At 50.0% G+C, this 18948-nt stretch overlaps 1 protein-coding gene across 1 annotated transcript in view; it reads left to right on the top strand.

The window, feature by feature from the left end:
- The window catches only part of tmem131 (transmembrane protein 131), a 153290-nt gene that overhangs the window by 57562 nt on the left and 76780 nt on the right, over positions 1–18948 (top strand). Inside the window, exons 12-14 of the mRNA XM_084172016.1 lie at positions 274–427; positions 711–881; positions 3427–3537. Coding sequence (XP_084028142.1) covers positions 274–427; positions 711–881; positions 3427–3537 — 436 coding nt within the window. The remainder of the gene's footprint in view (positions 1–273; positions 428–710; positions 882–3426; positions 3538–18948) is intronic.

Here is an 18948-nt window from a genome sequence, read left to right as displayed (position 1 = left end):
CATGATGTCTTAGATGGTAGGATACATGTGTGTTGGTTCATTCATGATGTCTTAGATGGTAGGATGCATGTGTGTTGGTTCATTCATGATTTAACAGGTCTTGGTTAGTTCATAGTTCAATTATGTTCCTGTAGAATCCAGTTTAATTTAAATACACCGTGGACCCAGATTATGCCCTGGACTTTCAATGGGGATGCTTTTTAGTCCAGGATTAGTTTTGTACTGGGGTCTGATGTGATCTCTCTACTTGTCCCTTTTCACCTGGCCCTCCAGCTATCTGGCCTTTGACCACACTGCCACGTTGTTCCACATCAGAGACAGCCCAGAGGTCCCTGTGAACAGACCCATCTTCCTAACCAACACCTTCAACTTTGCTGTCCGCATACACAACGTCACCCTGCCAGATGAGGCCAAGACCATGTTCAACGTGAGTTCAGGGGGGCTGTATGTATCAAGCGCCTGGCAGGGCTGATCTATGATCAGGCCCCCCCCCCCCTTGTCTATGGAATCGTATTAATTCTGATCTAAAAGGCTAAACTGATCCTATCTAGCACTCGTATTCTGAGATGTTTTTGTGAATTCTGAGAAATGTTTCAAACCAGAATGAAACAGGGAGGTCCTACCTGAAAATATGTTCCTTTTCTGTTGTAAAACATTTCGCTACGGTGTGGCCTGCTGTGAAGAGCCTGCTGTTTTCCCGTCTCTGTCAGGTTCAGAACCTCAGCGCCACCGTTCTAATCCCTCCTCACGAGTCTCGCTACGTCTTCTCTCTCCTGTTCCGCCCCGTTCATCCTGCCATCCACATCGACAGCAACATCCTCCTCATCACCAACGCATCCAAGTTCCACCTGCCCATCAGGGCCTACACAGGCTACCTAGAGGTACACACACACCTGCACACACATACACACACATACATACACACACCTACACACCTACACACACACCTACCCACCTACACACACCTACACACACCTACACACCCACACACCTACACACACACCTACACACACACTTACACACACACCTACACACACCTACACACACCTACACACACCTACACACACCTACACACACCTACACAAACCTACACACACATACACACACTTACACACACATACACGCACATACACACACCTACACAAACTTACACACACTTACACACACCTACACACACATACAGAAACACACATTCACCTACACACACATACACAAACACACACCTACACACACATACAGTGAGGGAAAAAAGTATTTGATCCCCTGCTGATTTTGTACGTTTGCCCACTGACAAAGAAATGATCAGTCTATAATTTTAATTGTAGGTTTATTTGAACAGTGAGAGACAGAATAACAACAAAAAAATCCAGAAAAGCGCATGTAAAAAATGTTATAAATTGATTTGCATTTTAATGAGGGAAATAAGTATTTGACCCCCTCTCAATCAGAAAGATTTCTGGCTCCCAGGTGTCTTTTATACAGGTAACGAGCTGAGATTAGGAGCACACTCTTAAAGGGAGTGCTCCTAATCTCAGCTTGTTACCTGTATAAAAGACACCTGTCCACAGAAGCAATCAATCAATCAGATTCCAAACTCATGGCCAAGACCAAAGAGCTCTCCAAGGATGTCAGGGACAAGATTGTAGACCTACACAAGGCTGGAATGGGCTACAAGACCATCGCCAAGCAGCTTGGTGAGAAGGTGACAACAGTTGGTGCGATTATTCGCAAATGGAAGAAACACAAAATAACTGTCAATCTCCCTCGGCCTGGGGCTCCATGCAAGATCTCACCTCGTGGAGTTGCAATGATCATGAGAACGGTGAGGAATCAGCCCAGAACTACACGGGAGGATCTTGTCAATGATCTCAAGGCAGCTGGGACCATAGTCACCAAGAAAACAATTGGTAACGCACTACGCTGTGAAGGACTGAAATCCTGCAGCGCCCGCAAGGTCCCCCTGCTCAAGAAAGCACATATACAGGCCCGTCTGAAGTTTGCCAATGAACATTTGAATGATTCAGAGGAGAACTGGGTGAAAGTGTTGTGGTCAGATCATACCAAAATCGAGCTCTTTGGCATCAACTCAACTCGCCGTGTTTGGAGGAGGAGGAATGCTGCCTATGACCCCAAGAACACCATCCCCACCGTCAAACATGGAGGTGGAAACATTATGGTTTGGGGGTGTTTTTCTGCTAAGGGGACAGGACAAGTTCACCGCATCAAAGGGACGATGGACGGGGCCATGTACCGTCAAATCTTGGGTGAGAACCTCCTTCCCTCAGCCAGGGCATTGAAAATGGTTAGTGGATGGGTATTCCAGCATGACAATGACCCAAAACACACGGCCAAGGCAACAAAGGAGTGGCTCAAGAAGAAGCACATTAAGGTCCTGGAGTGGCCTAGCCAGTCTCCAGACCTTAATCCCAGAGAAAATATGTGGAGGGAGCTGAAGGTTCGAGTTGCCAAACGTCAGGCTCGAAACCTTAATGACTTGGAGAAGATCTGCAAAGAGGAGTGGGACAAAATCCCTCCTGAGATGTGTGCAAACCTGGTGGCCAACTACAAGAAACGTCTGACCTCTGTGATTGCCAACAAGGGTTTTGCCACCAATTACTAAGTCATGTTTTGCAGAGGGGTCAAATACTTATTTCCCTCATTAAAATGCAAATCAATTTATAACATTTTTGAAATGCGTTTTTACTGGATTTTTTTGTTGTTATTCTGTCTCACACTGTTCAAATAAACCTACCATTAAAATTATAGACTGATCATTTCTTTGTCAGTGGGCAAACGTACAAAATCAGCAGGGGATCAAATACTTTTTTCCCCCTCACTGTACAATACACACACATTCACCTACACACACACATACTCATTGGGAGAGTTAGGGGTTACATGGTGTTTATGGCTTCACTGAAACATGCTGCTAAAATGCACTGCTAGGTTTCCTGGATGTACCTTGGACAGGCATGCAGGCTACTCCTTTGGCTCATATACATACATCCTCCTTGCACAATCTTACTAGACTCTTGTCTCTGGGAGGATCTCAGTTGCATTTCCTTGATTCCTCGGGTCCTCTCTCCTCACAACCCATTGGATGAGAAGGTCAGACCTGGGTTTTGAGAAGGAGGAGAGCAGAGAGGATGTGAGGAATTAAGTAAATGCAATTGAGTTTCTCACACTCATTGTTTTTCTAACATGCCCTCTGTTCTGTCCAGCCCCTGTTAATAACAGTCAGTTTGCCCTCTGTTCTGTCCAGCCCCTGTTAATAACAGTCAGTTTGTCCTCTGTTCTGTCCAGCCCCTGTTAATAACAGTCAGTTTGTCCCCTGTTCTGTCCAGCCCCTGTTAATATCAGTCAGTTTGTCCTCTGTTCTGTCCAGCCCCTGTTAATAACAGTCAGTTTGTCCCCTGTTCTGTCCAGCCCCTGGTCCTGTCCCCCAGTCTAAAGGAGCACCTCTTGGACTTTGGGGTCTGCAGTTCAACAGACATCAGCAGCATCGCTTTCATAGTGTTCAACAGCAACCCCATAGAGGTGAGACACACACTGACCCCATAGAGGTGAGACACACACTGACCCCATAGAGGTGAGACACACACTGACCCCATAGAGGTGAGACACACACTGACCCCATAGAGGTGAGACACACACTGACCCCATAGAGGTGAGACACACACTGACCCCATAGAGGTGAGACACACACTGACCCCTTAGAGGTGAGACACACACTGACCCCTTAGAGGTGAGACACACACTGACCCCTTAGAGGTGAGACACACACTGACCCCATAGAGGTGAGACACACACTGACCCCATAGAGGTGAGACACACACTGACCCCATAGAGACACACACTGACCCCATAGAGGTGAGACACACACTGACCCCATAGAGGTGAGACACACACTGACCCCTTAGAGGTGAGACACACACTGACCCCATAGAGGTGAGACACACACTGACCCCATAGAGGTGAGACACACACTGACCCCATAGAGGTGAGACACACACTGACCCCATAGAGGTGAGACACACACTGACCCCATAGAGGTGAGACACACACTGACCCCTTAGAGGGGAGACACACTGACCCCATAGAGGTGAGACACACACTGACCCCTTAGAGACACACACACACTGACCCCTTAGAGGGGAGACACACTGACCCCATAGAGGTGAGACACACACTGACCCCATAGAGGTGAGACACACACTGACCCCTTAGAGGGGAGACACACACTGACCCCTTAGAGGTGAGACACACACTGACCCCATAGAGGGGAGACACACACTGACCCCATAGAGGTGAGACACACACTGACCCCTTAGAGGTGAGACACACACTGACCCCTTAGAGGGGAGACACACACTGACCCCTTAGAGACACACACTGACCCCTTAGAGGTGAGACACACACTGACCCCTTAGAGACACACACTGACCCCATAGAGGTGAGACACACACTGACCCCATAGAGGTGAGACACACACTGACCCCATAGAGGTGAGACACACACTGACCCCTTAGAGGTGAGACACACACTGACCCCTTAGAGACACACACTGACCCCATAGAGGTGAGACACACACTGACCCCATAGAGGTGAGACACACACTGACCCCTTAGAGACACACACTGACCCCTTAGAGGTGAGACACACACTGACCCCTTAGAGACACACACTGACCCCATAGAGGTGAGACACACACTGACCCCATAGAGGTGAGACACACACTGACCCCATAGAGGTGAGACACACACTGACCCCATAGAGGTGAGACACACACTGACCCCTTAGAGACACACACTGACCCCTTAGAGGTGAGACAGACACTGACCCCATAGAGGTGAGACACACACTGACCCCTTAGAGACACACACTGACCCCTTAGAGGTGAGACAGACACTGACCCCATAGAGGTGAGACACACACTGACCCCTTAGAGGTGAGACACACACTGACCCCTTAGAGGTGAGACACACACTGACCCCTTAGAGGTGAGACAGACACTGACCCCTTAGAGGTGAGACACACACTGACCCCTTAGAGGTGAGACAGACACTGACCCCTTAGAGACACACACACACTGACCCCTTAGAGGGGAGACACACTGACCCCTTAGAGACACACACTGACCCCATAGAGGTGAGACACACACTGACCCCTTAGAGGTGAGACACACACTGACCCCTTAGAGGTGAGACACACACTGACCCCATAGAGACACACACTGACCCCTTAGAGGTGAGACACACACTGACCCCTTAGAGACACACACTGACCCCTTAGAGGTGAGACACACACTGACCCCTTAGAGGTGAGACACACACTGACCCCTTAGAGGTGAGACACACACTGACCCCATAGAGGTGAGACACACACTGACCCCATAGAGGTGAGACACACACTGACCCCATAGAGGGGAGACACACACTGATCCCTTAGAGGTGAGACACACACTGACCCCTTAGAGACACACACTGACCCCATAGAGACACACACTGACCCCTTAGAGACACACACTGACCCCTTAGAGACACACACACACTGACCCCTTAGAGACACACACTGACCCCTTAGAGGTGAGACACACACTGACCCCTTAGAGGTGAGACAGACACTGACCCCTTAGAGACACACACTGACCCCTTAGAGACACACACTGACCCCTTAGAGACACACACTGACCCCTTAGAGGTGAGACACACACTGACCCCTTAGAGACACACACTGACCCCTTAGAGACACACACTGACCCCTTAGAGACACACACTGACCCCTTAGAGACACACACTGACCCCTTAGAGGTGAGACACACACTGACCCCTTAGAGACACACACTGACCCCTTAGAGGTGAGACACACACTGACCCCTTAGAGGTGAGACACACACTGACCCCTTAGAGGTGAGACACACACTGACCCCATAGAGACACACACTGACCCCTTAGAGACACACACTGACCCCTTAGAGGTGAGACACACACTGACCCCTTAGAGACACACACTGACCCCATAGAGGTGAGACACACACTGACCCCTTAGAGACACACACACACTGACCCCTTAGAGACACACACACACTGACCCCTTAGAGGTGAGACACACACTGACCCCTTAGAGACACACACTGACCCCTTAGAGGTGAGACACACACTGACCCCTTAGAGGTGAGACACACACTGACCCCATAGAGACACACACTGACCCCTTAGAGACACACACTGACCCCTTAGAGGTGAGACACACACTGACCCCTTAGAGGTGAGACACACACTGACCCCTTAGAGACACACACTGACCCCTTAGAGGTGAGACACACACTGACCCCTTAGAGGTGAGACACACACTGACCCCATAGAGGTGAGACACACACTGACCCCTTAGAGACACACACTGACCCCTTAGAGGTGAGACACACACTGACCCCTTAGAGGTGAGACACACACTGACCCCATAGAGGTGAGACAGACACTGACCCCTTAGAGGTGAGACACACACTGACCCCATAGAGGTGAGACACACACTGACCCCTTAGAGGTGAGACACACACTGACCCCATAGAGGTGAGACACACACTGACCCCTTAGACACACACTGACCCCTTAGAGGTGAGACACACACTGACCCCATAGAGGTGAGACACACACTGACCCCTTAGAGACACACACTGACCCCATAGAGACACACACTGACCCCTTAGAGACACACACTGACCCCTTAGAGGTGAGACACACACTGACCCCATAGAGGTGAGACACACACTGACCCCTTAGAGACACACACTGACCCCATAGAGACACACACTGACCCCTTAGAGACACACACTGACCCCTTAGAGACACACACTGACCCCTTAGAGGTGAGACACACACTGACCCCTTAGAGGTGAGACAGACACTGACCCCATAGAGGTGAGACACACACTGACCCCTTAGAGACACACACACTGACCCCTTAGAGACACACACTGACCCCATAGAGGTGAGACACACACTGACCCCATAGAGGTGAGACACACACTGACCCCTTAGAGACACACACTGACCCCATAGAGGTGAGACACACACTGACCCCATAGAGGTGAGACACACACTGACCCCTTAGAGGTGAGACAGACACTGACCCCTTAGAGGTGAGACACACACTGACCCCATAGAGGTGAGACACACACTGACCCCTTAGAGACACACACTGACCCCTTAGAGACACACACTGACCCCATAGAGGTGAGACACACACTGACCCCATAGAGGTGAGACACACACTGACCCCTTAGAGGTGAGACACACACTGACCCCATAGAGGTGAGACACACACTGACCCCTTAGAGGTGAGACACACACTGACCCCTTAGAGACACACACTGACCCCTTAGAGGTGAGACACACACTGACCCCTTAGAGGTGAGACACACACTGACCCCATAGAGGTGAGACACACACTGACCCCATAGAGGTGAGACACACACTGACCCCATAGAGGTGAGACACACACTGACCCCATAGAGGTGAGACACACACTGACCCCATAGAGGTGAGACACACACTGACCCCTTAGAGGTGAGACACACACTGACCCCATAGAGGTGAGACACACACTGACCCCTTAGAGGTGAGACACACACTGACCCCTTAGAGGTGAGACACACACTGACCCCTTAGAGGTGAGACACACACTGACCCCTTAGAGACACACACTGACCCCTTAGAGACACACACTGACCCCTTAGAGGTGAGACACACACTGACCCCTTAGAGACACACACTGACCCCTTAGAGACACACACTGACCCCTTAGAGGTGAGACACACACTGACCCCTTAGAGGTGAGACACACACTGACCCCTTAGAGGTGAGACACACACTGACCCCTTAGAGGTGAGACACACACTGACCCCTTAGAGGTGAGACACACACTGACCCCTTAGAGGTGAGACAAACACTGACCCCTTAGAGGTGAGACACACACTGACCCCATAGAGGTGAGACACACACTGACCCCTTAGAGGTGAGACAAACACTGACCCCTTAGAGGTGAGACACACACACTGACCCCTTAGAGACACACACTGACCCCTTAGAGACACACACTGACCCCATAGAGGTGAGACATACACACTGACCCCTTAGAGACACACACTGACCCCTTAGAGGTGAGACACACACTGACCCCTTAGAGACACACACACACTGACCCCTTAGAGACACACACTGACCCCTTAGAGACACACACTGACCCCTTAGAGGTGAGACACACACTGACCCCATAGAGACACACACTGACCCCTTAGAGGTGAGACACACACTGACCCCTTAGAGGTGAGACACACACTGACCCCTTAGAGACACACACTGACCCCATAGAGGTGAGACACACACTGACCCCATAGAGGTGAGACAAACACTGACCCCATAGAGGTGAGACATACACACTGACCCCATAAAGGTGAGACACACACTGACCCCATAGAGGTGAGACAAACACTGACCCCATAGAGGTGAGACATACACACTGACCCCTTAGAGACACACACTGACCCCATAGAGGTGAGACACACACTGACCCCTTAGAGGTGAGACACACACTGACCCCTTAGAGACACACACACACTGACCCCTTAGAGGTGAGACACACACTGACCCCATAGAGGTGAGACACACACTGACCCCATAGAGACACACACTGACCCCTTAGAGGTGAGACACACACTGACCCCTTAGAGGTGAGACAGACACTGACCCCATAGAGGTGAGACACACACTGACCCCTTAGAGGTGAGACACACACTGACCCCATAGAGGTGAGACACACACTGACCCCATAGAGGTGAGACACACACTGACCCCATAGAGGTGAGACACACACTGACCCCTTAGAGGTGAGACACACACTGACCCCATAGAGACACACACTGACCCCTTAGAGGTGAGACACACACTGACCCCATAGAGGTGAGACACACACTGACCCCTTAGAGGTGAGACACACACTGACCCCTTAGAGGTGAGACACACACTGACCCCATAGAGACACACACACACTGACCCCTTAGAGACACACACTGACCCCATAGAGGTGAGACACACACTGACCCCTTAGAGACACACACTGACCCCATAGAGACACACACTGACCCCTTAGAGACACACACTGACCCCATAGAGGTGAGACACACACTGACCCCTTAGAGACACACACTGACCCCTTAGAGACACACACTGACCCCTTAGAGACACACACTGACCCCATAGAGGTGAGACACACACTGACCCCTTAGAGGTGAGACAGACACTGACCCCTTAGAGGTGAGACACACACTGACCCCTTAGAGGTGAGACAGACACTGACCCCTTAGAGGTGAGACACACACTGACCCCTTAGAGGTGAGACAGACACTGACCCCTTAGAGGTGAGACACACACTGACCCCTTAGAGGTGAGACAAACACTGACCTCTTAGAGGTGAGACACACACTGACCCCTTAGAGACACACACTGACCCCTTAGAGACACACACTGACCCCATAGAGGTGAGACACACACACTGACCCCTTAGAGGTGAGACACACACTGACCCCTTAGAGGTGAGACACACACTGACCCCTTAGAGGTGAGACACACACTGACCCCTTAGAGACACACACTGACCCCTTAGAGACACACACTGACCCCATAGAGGTGAGACACACACACTGACCCCATAGAGGTGAGACACACACTGACCCCATAGAGGTGAGACACACACACTGACCCCTTAGAGGTGAGACACACACTGACCCCTTAGAGGTGAGACACACACTGACCCCTTAGAGACACACACTGACCCCTTAGAGACACACACTGACCCCTTAGAGGTGAGACACACACTGACCCCTTAGAGACACACACTGACCCCTTAGAGACACACACTGACCCCATAGAGGTGAGACACACACTGACCCCTTAGAGACACACACTGACCCCATAGAGGTGAGACACACACTGACCCCTTAGAGGTGAGACACACACTGACCCCATAGAGGTGAGACAGACACTGACCCCATAGAGGTGAGACAGACACTGACCCCTTAGAGGTGAGACACACACTGACCCCATAGAGGTGAGACAGACACTGACCCCATAGAGGTGAGACACACACTGACCCCTTAGAGGTGAGACACACACTGACCCCTTAGAGGTGAGACACACACACTGACCCCTTAGAGGTGAGACACACACTGACCCCATAGAGGTGAGACACACACTGACCCCATAGAGGTGAGACACACACTGACCCCTTAGAGACACACACTGACCCCTTAGAGACACACACTGACCCCTTAGAGGTGAGACACACACTGACCCCTTAGAGACACACACTGACCCCTTAGAGGTGAGACACACACTGACCCCTTAGAGGTGAGACACACACTGACCCCTTAGAGGTGAGACACACACTGACCCCTTAGAGGTGAGACACACACTGACCCCATAGAGGTGAGACACACACTGACCCCTTAGAGGTGAGACACACACTGACCCCATAGAGGGGAGACACACACTGACCCCATAGAGGTGAGACACACACTGACCCCTTAGAGGTGAGACACACACTGACCCCTTAGAGGTGAGACACACACTGACCCCTTAGAGGTGAGACACACACTGACCCCTTAGAGGTGAGACACACACTGACCCCTTAGAGGTGAGACACACACTGACCCCATAGAGACACACACTGACCCCTTAGAGACACACACTGACCCCTTAGAGGTGAGACACACACTGACCCCTTAGAGACACACACACACTGACCCCATAGAGGTGAGACACACACTGACCCCATAGAGGTGAGACACACACTGACCCCATAGAGGTGAGACACACACTGACCCCTTAGAGACACACACTGACCCCATAGAGGTGAGACACACACTGACCCCATAGAGGTGAGACACACACTGACCCCTTAGAGACACACACTGACCCCTTAGAGGTGAGACACACACACACTGACCCCTTAGAGACACACACACACTGACCCCTTAGAGACACACACACACTGACCCCATAGAGGTGAGACACACACTGACCCCTTAGAGGTGAGACACACACTGACCCCATAGAGGTGAGACACACACTGACCCCATAGAGGTGAGACAGACACTGACCCCTTAGAGACACACACTGACCCCTTAGAGGTGAGACACACACTGACCCCTTAGAGACACACACTGACCCCATAGAGGTGAGACACACACTGACCCCATAGAGGTGAGACACACACTGACCCCTTAGAGGTGAGACAGACACTGACCCCTTAGAGACACACACTGACCCCATAGAGACACACACTGACCCCTTAGAGACACACACTGACCCCTTAGAGACACACACTGACCCCTTAGAGACACACACTGACCCCTTAGCGGTGAGACACACACTGACCCCTTAGAGGTGAGACACACACTGACCCCTTAGAGGTGAGACAGACACTGACCCCTTAGAGACACACACTGACCCCTTAGCGGTGAGACACACACTGACCCCATAGAGGTGAGACACACACTGACCCCTTAGAGACACACACTGACCCCATAGAGGTGAGACACACACTGACCCCTTAGAGGTGAGACACACACTGACCCCTTAGAGGTGAGACACACACTGACCCCATAGAGGTGAGACACACACTGACCCCTTAGAGACACACACTGACCCCTTAGAGGTGAGACACACACTGACCCCATAGAGGTGAGACACATACTGACCCCATAGAGGTGAGACACACACTGACCCCTTAGAGGTGAGACACACACTGACCCCATAGAGGTGAGACACACACTGACCCCTTAGAGGTGAGACACACACTGACCCCTTAGAGGTGAGACACACACTGACCCCTTAGAGGTGAGACACACACTGACCCCATAGAGGTGAGACACACACTGACCCCATAGAGGTGAGACACACACTGACCCCTTAGAGGTGAGACACACACTGACCCCATAGAGGTGAGACACACACTGACCCCTTAGAGGTGAGACACACACTGACCCCATAGAGACACACACTGACCCCTTAGAGGTGAGACACACACTGACCCCATAGAGGTGAGACACACACTGACCCCATAGAGGTGAGACACACACTGACCCCTTAGAGGTGAGACACACACTGACCCCTTAGAGGGGAGACACACACTGACCCCATAGAGACACACACTGACCCCTTAGAGACACACACTGACCCCATAGAGGTGAGACACACACTGACCCCTTAGAGGTGAGACAGACACTGACCCCTTAGAGGTGAGAACTCTATTATTCATTCACATTCACTCTATTATGACTTGAGATCCACATGCTTTACCGTACAACTTCAATTAAAGGCTCCAAATAGCCGCCTGTCTCTTTTAACATTAGAACCGCTAAAGCACTCATTTTGACTGCTCCTAATGTTTTTGTTAAATACTCATGCCCCGCTCCGTCCTTGACTTTTCCTAAATAGGTCCATATAACACACCGTCGTTGTTCGAATCTTAAAATGACAAACAGAACTGGAGTTAGAACCAGTTTTAGGAGGGCATGTCATTTTTTGCCCCTCCTTCTCCCGACAGTGGAATGTGCCGTGCCCAGTTGATAATCATCCCGATAATTGCCTCAACTGAACCTAATCTATACCGAAACTAATTTCACACATATAACAGATGAAATAAATAAAGTATGATGGGGGAGAATGGGTGAGTTGATGAGTGAGGGGGAAGTGGACAATACATCATTATGTAATCACCAACTGGGAATGAAGAACAAGGCCATTCTATTGTATGGTTCCATTCTAATTATAATCTCTAAATGGTATGTACCCGATCAGTCCACCAAATCAAAGCAGTCTTATCAGTCTACTCTGGCCTACTTGAAGTACACAGTGAGATCATGTGTTATTTATAATGGCAAGAAGACCAAGACGAATGGATGCACATGCTGCGTTAGCGCCGACTCAGATGGAAGAAATGAATGATGACATCTCTGATTCTGATTCTGATTCTGAGCCTGATTCTGAGCCTGAGCCTAAACCTACACCTCTGAAGCCTAAGCGCAGAACGGTGCGCTCTGAGCAGGTGCCCCTATTTTTATTATTATTTTATTTTATTTTTTATTTTATTCATTTAGCAGACACTCTTATCCAGAGCGACTTACAGTTAGTGAGTGCATACATTATAATTTTTTTCATACTGGCCCCCCATGGGAATCGAACCCACAACCCTGGCGTTGCAAACACCATGCTCTATCAACTGAGCTACATCCCTGCCGGCCATTCCCTCCCCTACCCTGGACGACGCTGGGCCAATTGTGCGCCACCCCATGGGTCTCCCGGTCGCGGCCGGCTACGACAGAGACTGGATTCGAACCAGGATCTCCAAATGAAACAGTGAGACAGGAGAGAGGCACCGTTTAGAGAGAACAAGCCGGTGACATCATCAGCTAGGGCCGATTATCAGCACTAAATGTCATCACTGAGAGGGCAGGCCCTACATCTCAAGCAATAAACGTCAGCAATGCACTCCCCAGCTTTCATTTGTTTATGTGACATGGACATTCTACAGCATTCAGGGACTGTGGCTAAGGTGCACAAGGAGACACTGCCTGGGATCAGGGACTGTACTATGGCCGAGACTCACAGGGAGGAAGGAGTCACTGCCTGGGATCAGGGACTGTACTATGGCCGAGACTCACAGGGAGGAAGGAGTCACTGCCTGGGATCAGGGACTGCACTATGGCCGAGACTCACAGGGAGGAAGGAGTCACTGCCTGGGATCAGGGACTGTACTATGGCCGAGACTCACAGGGAGGAAGGAGTCACTGCCTGGGATCAGGGACTGTACTATGGCCGAGACTCACAGGGAGGAAGGAGTCACTGCCTGGGATCAGGGACTGTACTATGGCCGAGACTCACAGGGAGGAAGGAGTCACTGCCTGGGATCAGGGACTGTACTATGGCCGAGACTCACAGGGAGGAAGGAGTCACTGCCTGGGATCAGGGACTGCACTATGGCCGAGACTCACAGGGAGGAAGGAGACACTGCCTGGGATCAGGGACTGTACTATGGCCGAGGTTCACAGGGAGGAAGGAGCCACTGCCTGGGATCAGGGACTGTACTATGGCCGAGACTCACATCAGGGACTGCACTATGGCCGAGGCTCACAGGGAGGAAGGAGTCACTGCCTGGGATCAGGGACTGCACTGTGGCTGAGACTCACAGGGAGGAAGGAGACACTGCCTGGGATCAGGGACTGTACTATGGCCGAGACTCACAGGGAGGAAGGAGTCACTGCCTGGGATCAGGGACTGCACTATGGCCGAGGTTCACAGGGAGGAAGGAGTCACTGCCTGGGATCAGGGACTGCACTATGGCCGAGACTCACAGGGAGGAAGGAGTCACTGCCTGGGATCAGGGACTGTACTATGGCCGAGGCTCACAGGGAGGAAGGAGTCACTGCCTGGGATCAGGGACTGTACTATGGCCGAGGTTCACAGGGAGGAAGGAGCCACTGCCTGGGATCAGGGACTGCACTATGGCCGAGACTCACAGGGAGGAAGGAGTCACTGCCTGGGATCAGGGACTGCACTATGGCCGAGACTCACAGGGAGGAAGGAGTCACTGCCTGGGATCAGGGACTGTACTATGGCCGAGGCTCACAGGGAGGAAGGAGCCACTGCCTGGGATCAGGGACTGTACTATGGCCGAGACTCACAGGGAGGAAGGAGTCACTGCCTGGGATCAGGGACTGCACTGTGGCTGAGACTCACAGGGAGCAAGGAGACACTGCCTGGGATCAGGGACTGTACTATGGCCGAGACTCACAGGGAGGAAGGAGTCACTGCCTGGGATCAGGGACTGTACTATGGCCGAGGTTCACAGGGAGGAAGGAGTCACTGCCTGGGATCAGGGACTGCACTATGGCCGAGGTTCACAGGGAGGAAGGAGTCACTGCCTGGGATCAGGGACTGTACTATGGCCGAGACTCACAGGGAGGAAGGAGTCACTGCCTGGGATCAGGGACTGTACTATGGCCGAGACTCACAGGGAGGAAGGAGTCACTGCCTGGGATCAGGGACTGTACTATGGCCGAGACTCACAGGGAGGAAGGAGTCACTGCCTGGGATCAGGGACTGTACTATGGACGAGACTCACAGGGAGGAAGGAGTCACTGCCTGGGATCAGGGACTGTACTATGGCTGAGACTCACAGGGAGCAAGGAGACACTGCCTGGGATCAGGGACTGCACTATGGCCGAGACTCACAGGGAGCAAGGAGTCACTGCCTGGGATCAGGGACTGTACTATGGCCGAGACTCACAGGGAGGAAGGAGTCACTGCCTGGGATCAGGGACTGTACTATGGCCGAGGCTCACAGGGAGGAAGGAGTCACTGCCTGGGTTCAGGGACTGCACTGTGGCTGAGACTCACAGGGATGAAGGAGACACTGCCTGGGATCAGGGACTGCACTATGGCCGAGACTCACAGGGAGGAAGGAGTCACTGCCTGGGATCAGGGACTGCACTATGGCCGAGACTCACAGGGAGGAAGGAGTCACTGCCTGGGATCAGGGACTGCACTATGGCCGAGACTCACAGGGAGGAAGGAGTCACTGCCTGGGATCAGGGACTGCACTATGGCCGAGACTCACAGGGAGGAAGGAGTCACTGCCTGGGATCAGGGACTGTACTATGGCCGAGACTCACAGGGAGGAAGGAGTCACTGCCTGGGATCAGGGACTGCACTATGGCCGAGGTTCACAGGGAGGAAGGAGTCACTGCCTGGGATCAGGGACTGTACTATGGCCGAGACTCACAGGGAGGAAGGAGTCACTGCCTGGGATCAGGGACTGTACTATGGCCGAGGCTCACAGGGAGGAAGGAGTCACTGCCTGGGATCAGGGACTGTACTATGGCCGAGGTTCACAGGGAGGAAGGAGCCACTGCCTGGGATCAGGGACTGCACTATGGCCGAGACTCACAGGGAGGAAGGAGTCACTGCCTGGGATCAGGGACTGCACTATGGCCGAGACTCACAGGGAGGAAGGAGTCACTGCCTGGGATCAGGGACTGTACTATGGCCGAGGCTCACAGGGAGGAAGGAGCCACTGCCTGGGATCAGGGACTGCCGGCTACGACAGAGTCTGGATTCGAACCAGGATCTCTAGTGGCACAGTTAGCACTGTGGTGGTTGGGGTATTTTGGGGTATTATTTGTTTGTTTTTTCATTGTAAAAGAAGCTGTCACTGTGTTCCAATATATGCTTTCTGTTTCATAGTTGTAACAATGGAACAAATAATATTGATTGAACACTTGAATATTTTAATTTTTTTAAATGTAATTGTATGTAGCCTACAGTAACATAAACTAATAAATGCTATTGTGTTATTTGAAATAAGCACATCTTTTTTACCTTAGACCTTCATAAGCACAACCAAATGATTATTTTTGCAATAGCTTTTATGAAATGTATTAATTACACTGTTCAAATGTTGCAGTCAAAATGACTGCTCATTAGTATGAATGGGGGTCCTTAAAGGCCCAGCGGTTTTAGTGTTAATAGCCGGACAACGGCACACATTTCAGAAAATAAACGTCTGTTTCAAATAAATGCCAGGTCTAAATGAATTGTTTACGAGGTTACCATTTGAGGTTTATTGATTTAAATAATTCCTTAATGTCTCGAAAAAATGATGGCAGTCATCCATTTTTATTGCCAGTAAGAAATCGTTAGCCATTGGCTGCTAACAGCTGAGAACTGCTATCTAACTGGCTAGCACAAAAACAGTCAACAACTTTGGGAGTACAGAAACCTAGAAATCGTCAGAATCGCCCTCTAGTGGCGAAGGTAAGAATGCCGAAAATGTCTAAGAGGAGAATAATTATTCTGTCAAGGATTATTAAAATAAAAGAAATGTGTGACACATGCTAGGTTTCCATCCAATTTGCGACAGATTTTCATGTGAATATTAAACAATCTGCATAAAACGATATGCATATTTTCCCACCGTCAAACATACTTTTTGCAGATGAAAGGCTGTGGGGTGATGATGTAGTGCACGTAAAAATAACTTTTACCGTTAAATTCACGTAATGAAAAATACATAAATGGTTTAACGTAACTCCACATTTACTTTGATATGATGGTTATTACAGTATATCAATATTTGCGCATAAAGACCGGCATTTCTCGCATAATTAATTTTACTGACACAAAAAGATCCCACCATGTCGAACAAACAAATTATCTGTCAGCATTTATAAAATTGTACCGGCATTTCCTGTTTCCATCAGCCTGGTCGTGACTTTTTGAATGCATCAGGTCATTCATCTGCATGAAATGGTTCGATGGAAACGTGGTTAATGTGTGTAAATGATAACACATTAGTGCAGGAAATGAAGAAATTGATTAAAATGCTGGAAGTGAATGCTGGAGTTAAACAATTATAGTGCCTTGCTAAAGTATTCATCCCCCTTGGTGTTTTTCCTATTTTGTTGCATTACAACCTGTCATTTAAATTGATTTTTATTTGGATTTCATGTAATGGACATACACAAAATAGTCCAAATTGGTGAAGTGAAATGAAAAAAATAACGTATTTGTTTTATTTTTATTTTCTGAAACAACGGAAAAGTGGTGCATGCATATGTATTCACCCCCTTTGCTATGAAGCCCCTAAATAAGATCTGGTGCAACCAATTACCTTCAGAAGTCACATAATTTGTTAAATAAAGTCCACCTGTGTGCAATCTAAGTGTCACATGATCTGTCACATGATCTCAGTATATATACACCTGTTCTGAAAGGCCCCAGAGTCTGCAACACCACTAAGCAAGGGGCACCACCAAGCAAGCGGCACCATGAAGACCAAGGAGCTCTCAAAACAGCTCAGGGACAAAGTTGTGGAGAAGTACAGATCAGGGTTGGGTTATACAAAAATATCTGAATCTTTGAACATCCCACGGAGCACCATTAAATCCATTATTAAAAAATGGAAATAATATGGCACTGAAACAAACCTGCCAAGAGAGGGCCACCCACCAAAACTCACGGACCAGGCAAGGAGGGCATTAATCAGAGAGGCAACAAAGAGACCAAAGATAACCCTGAAGGAGCTACAAAGCTCCACAGCAGAGATTGGAGTATCTGTCCATATGACCACTTTAAGCCGTACACTCCACAGAGCTGGGCTTTACGGAAGAGTGGCCAGAAAAAAGCTGTTGCTTAAAGAAAAAAATAAGCAAACACGTTTGGTGTTCGCCAAAAGGCATGTGGGAGACTCCCCAAACATATGGAAGAAGGTACTCTGGTCAGATGAGACTAAAATTGAGCTTTTTGGCCATCAAGGAAATCGCTATGTCTGGCGCAAACCCAACACCTTTCATCACCCTGAGAACACCATCCCCACAGTGAAGCATGGTGGTGGCAGCATCATGCTGTGGGGATGTTTTTCATCGGCAGGGACTGGGAAACTGGTCAGAATTGAAGGAATGATGGATGGCGCTAAATACAGGGACATTCTTGAGGGAAACCTGTTTCAGTCTTCCAGAGATTTGAGACTGGGAATGAGGTTCACCTTCCAGCAGGACAATGACCCTAAGCATACTGCTAAAGCAACACTCGAGTTGTTTAAGGGGAAACATTTAAATGGCCTAGTCAAAGCCCAGACCTCAATCCAATTGAGAATCTGTGGTATGGCTTAAAGATTGCTGTACACCAGCGGAACCCATCCAACTTGAAGGAGCTGGAACAGTTTTGCCTTGAAGAATGGGCAAAAATCCCAGTGGCTACATTTACATTTACATTTACGTCATTTAGCAGACGCTCTTATCCAGAGCGACTTACAAATTGGTGCATTCACCTTATAGCCAGTGGGATAACCACTTTACATCTTTTTTTTCTTTTTTTTCTTTTCTTTTTTTGG

Source organism: Coregonus lavaretus (genome assembly GCF_964263955.1).
Source record: "Coregonus lavaretus genome assembly, chromosome: 11".
Taxonomy (NCBI): domain Eukaryota; kingdom Metazoa; phylum Chordata; class Actinopteri; order Salmoniformes; family Salmonidae; genus Coregonus; species Coregonus lavaretus.
The sequence above is the reverse complement of the archived record's forward strand: the minus strand, read 5'-3'. Positions and strand labels throughout refer to the sequence as shown.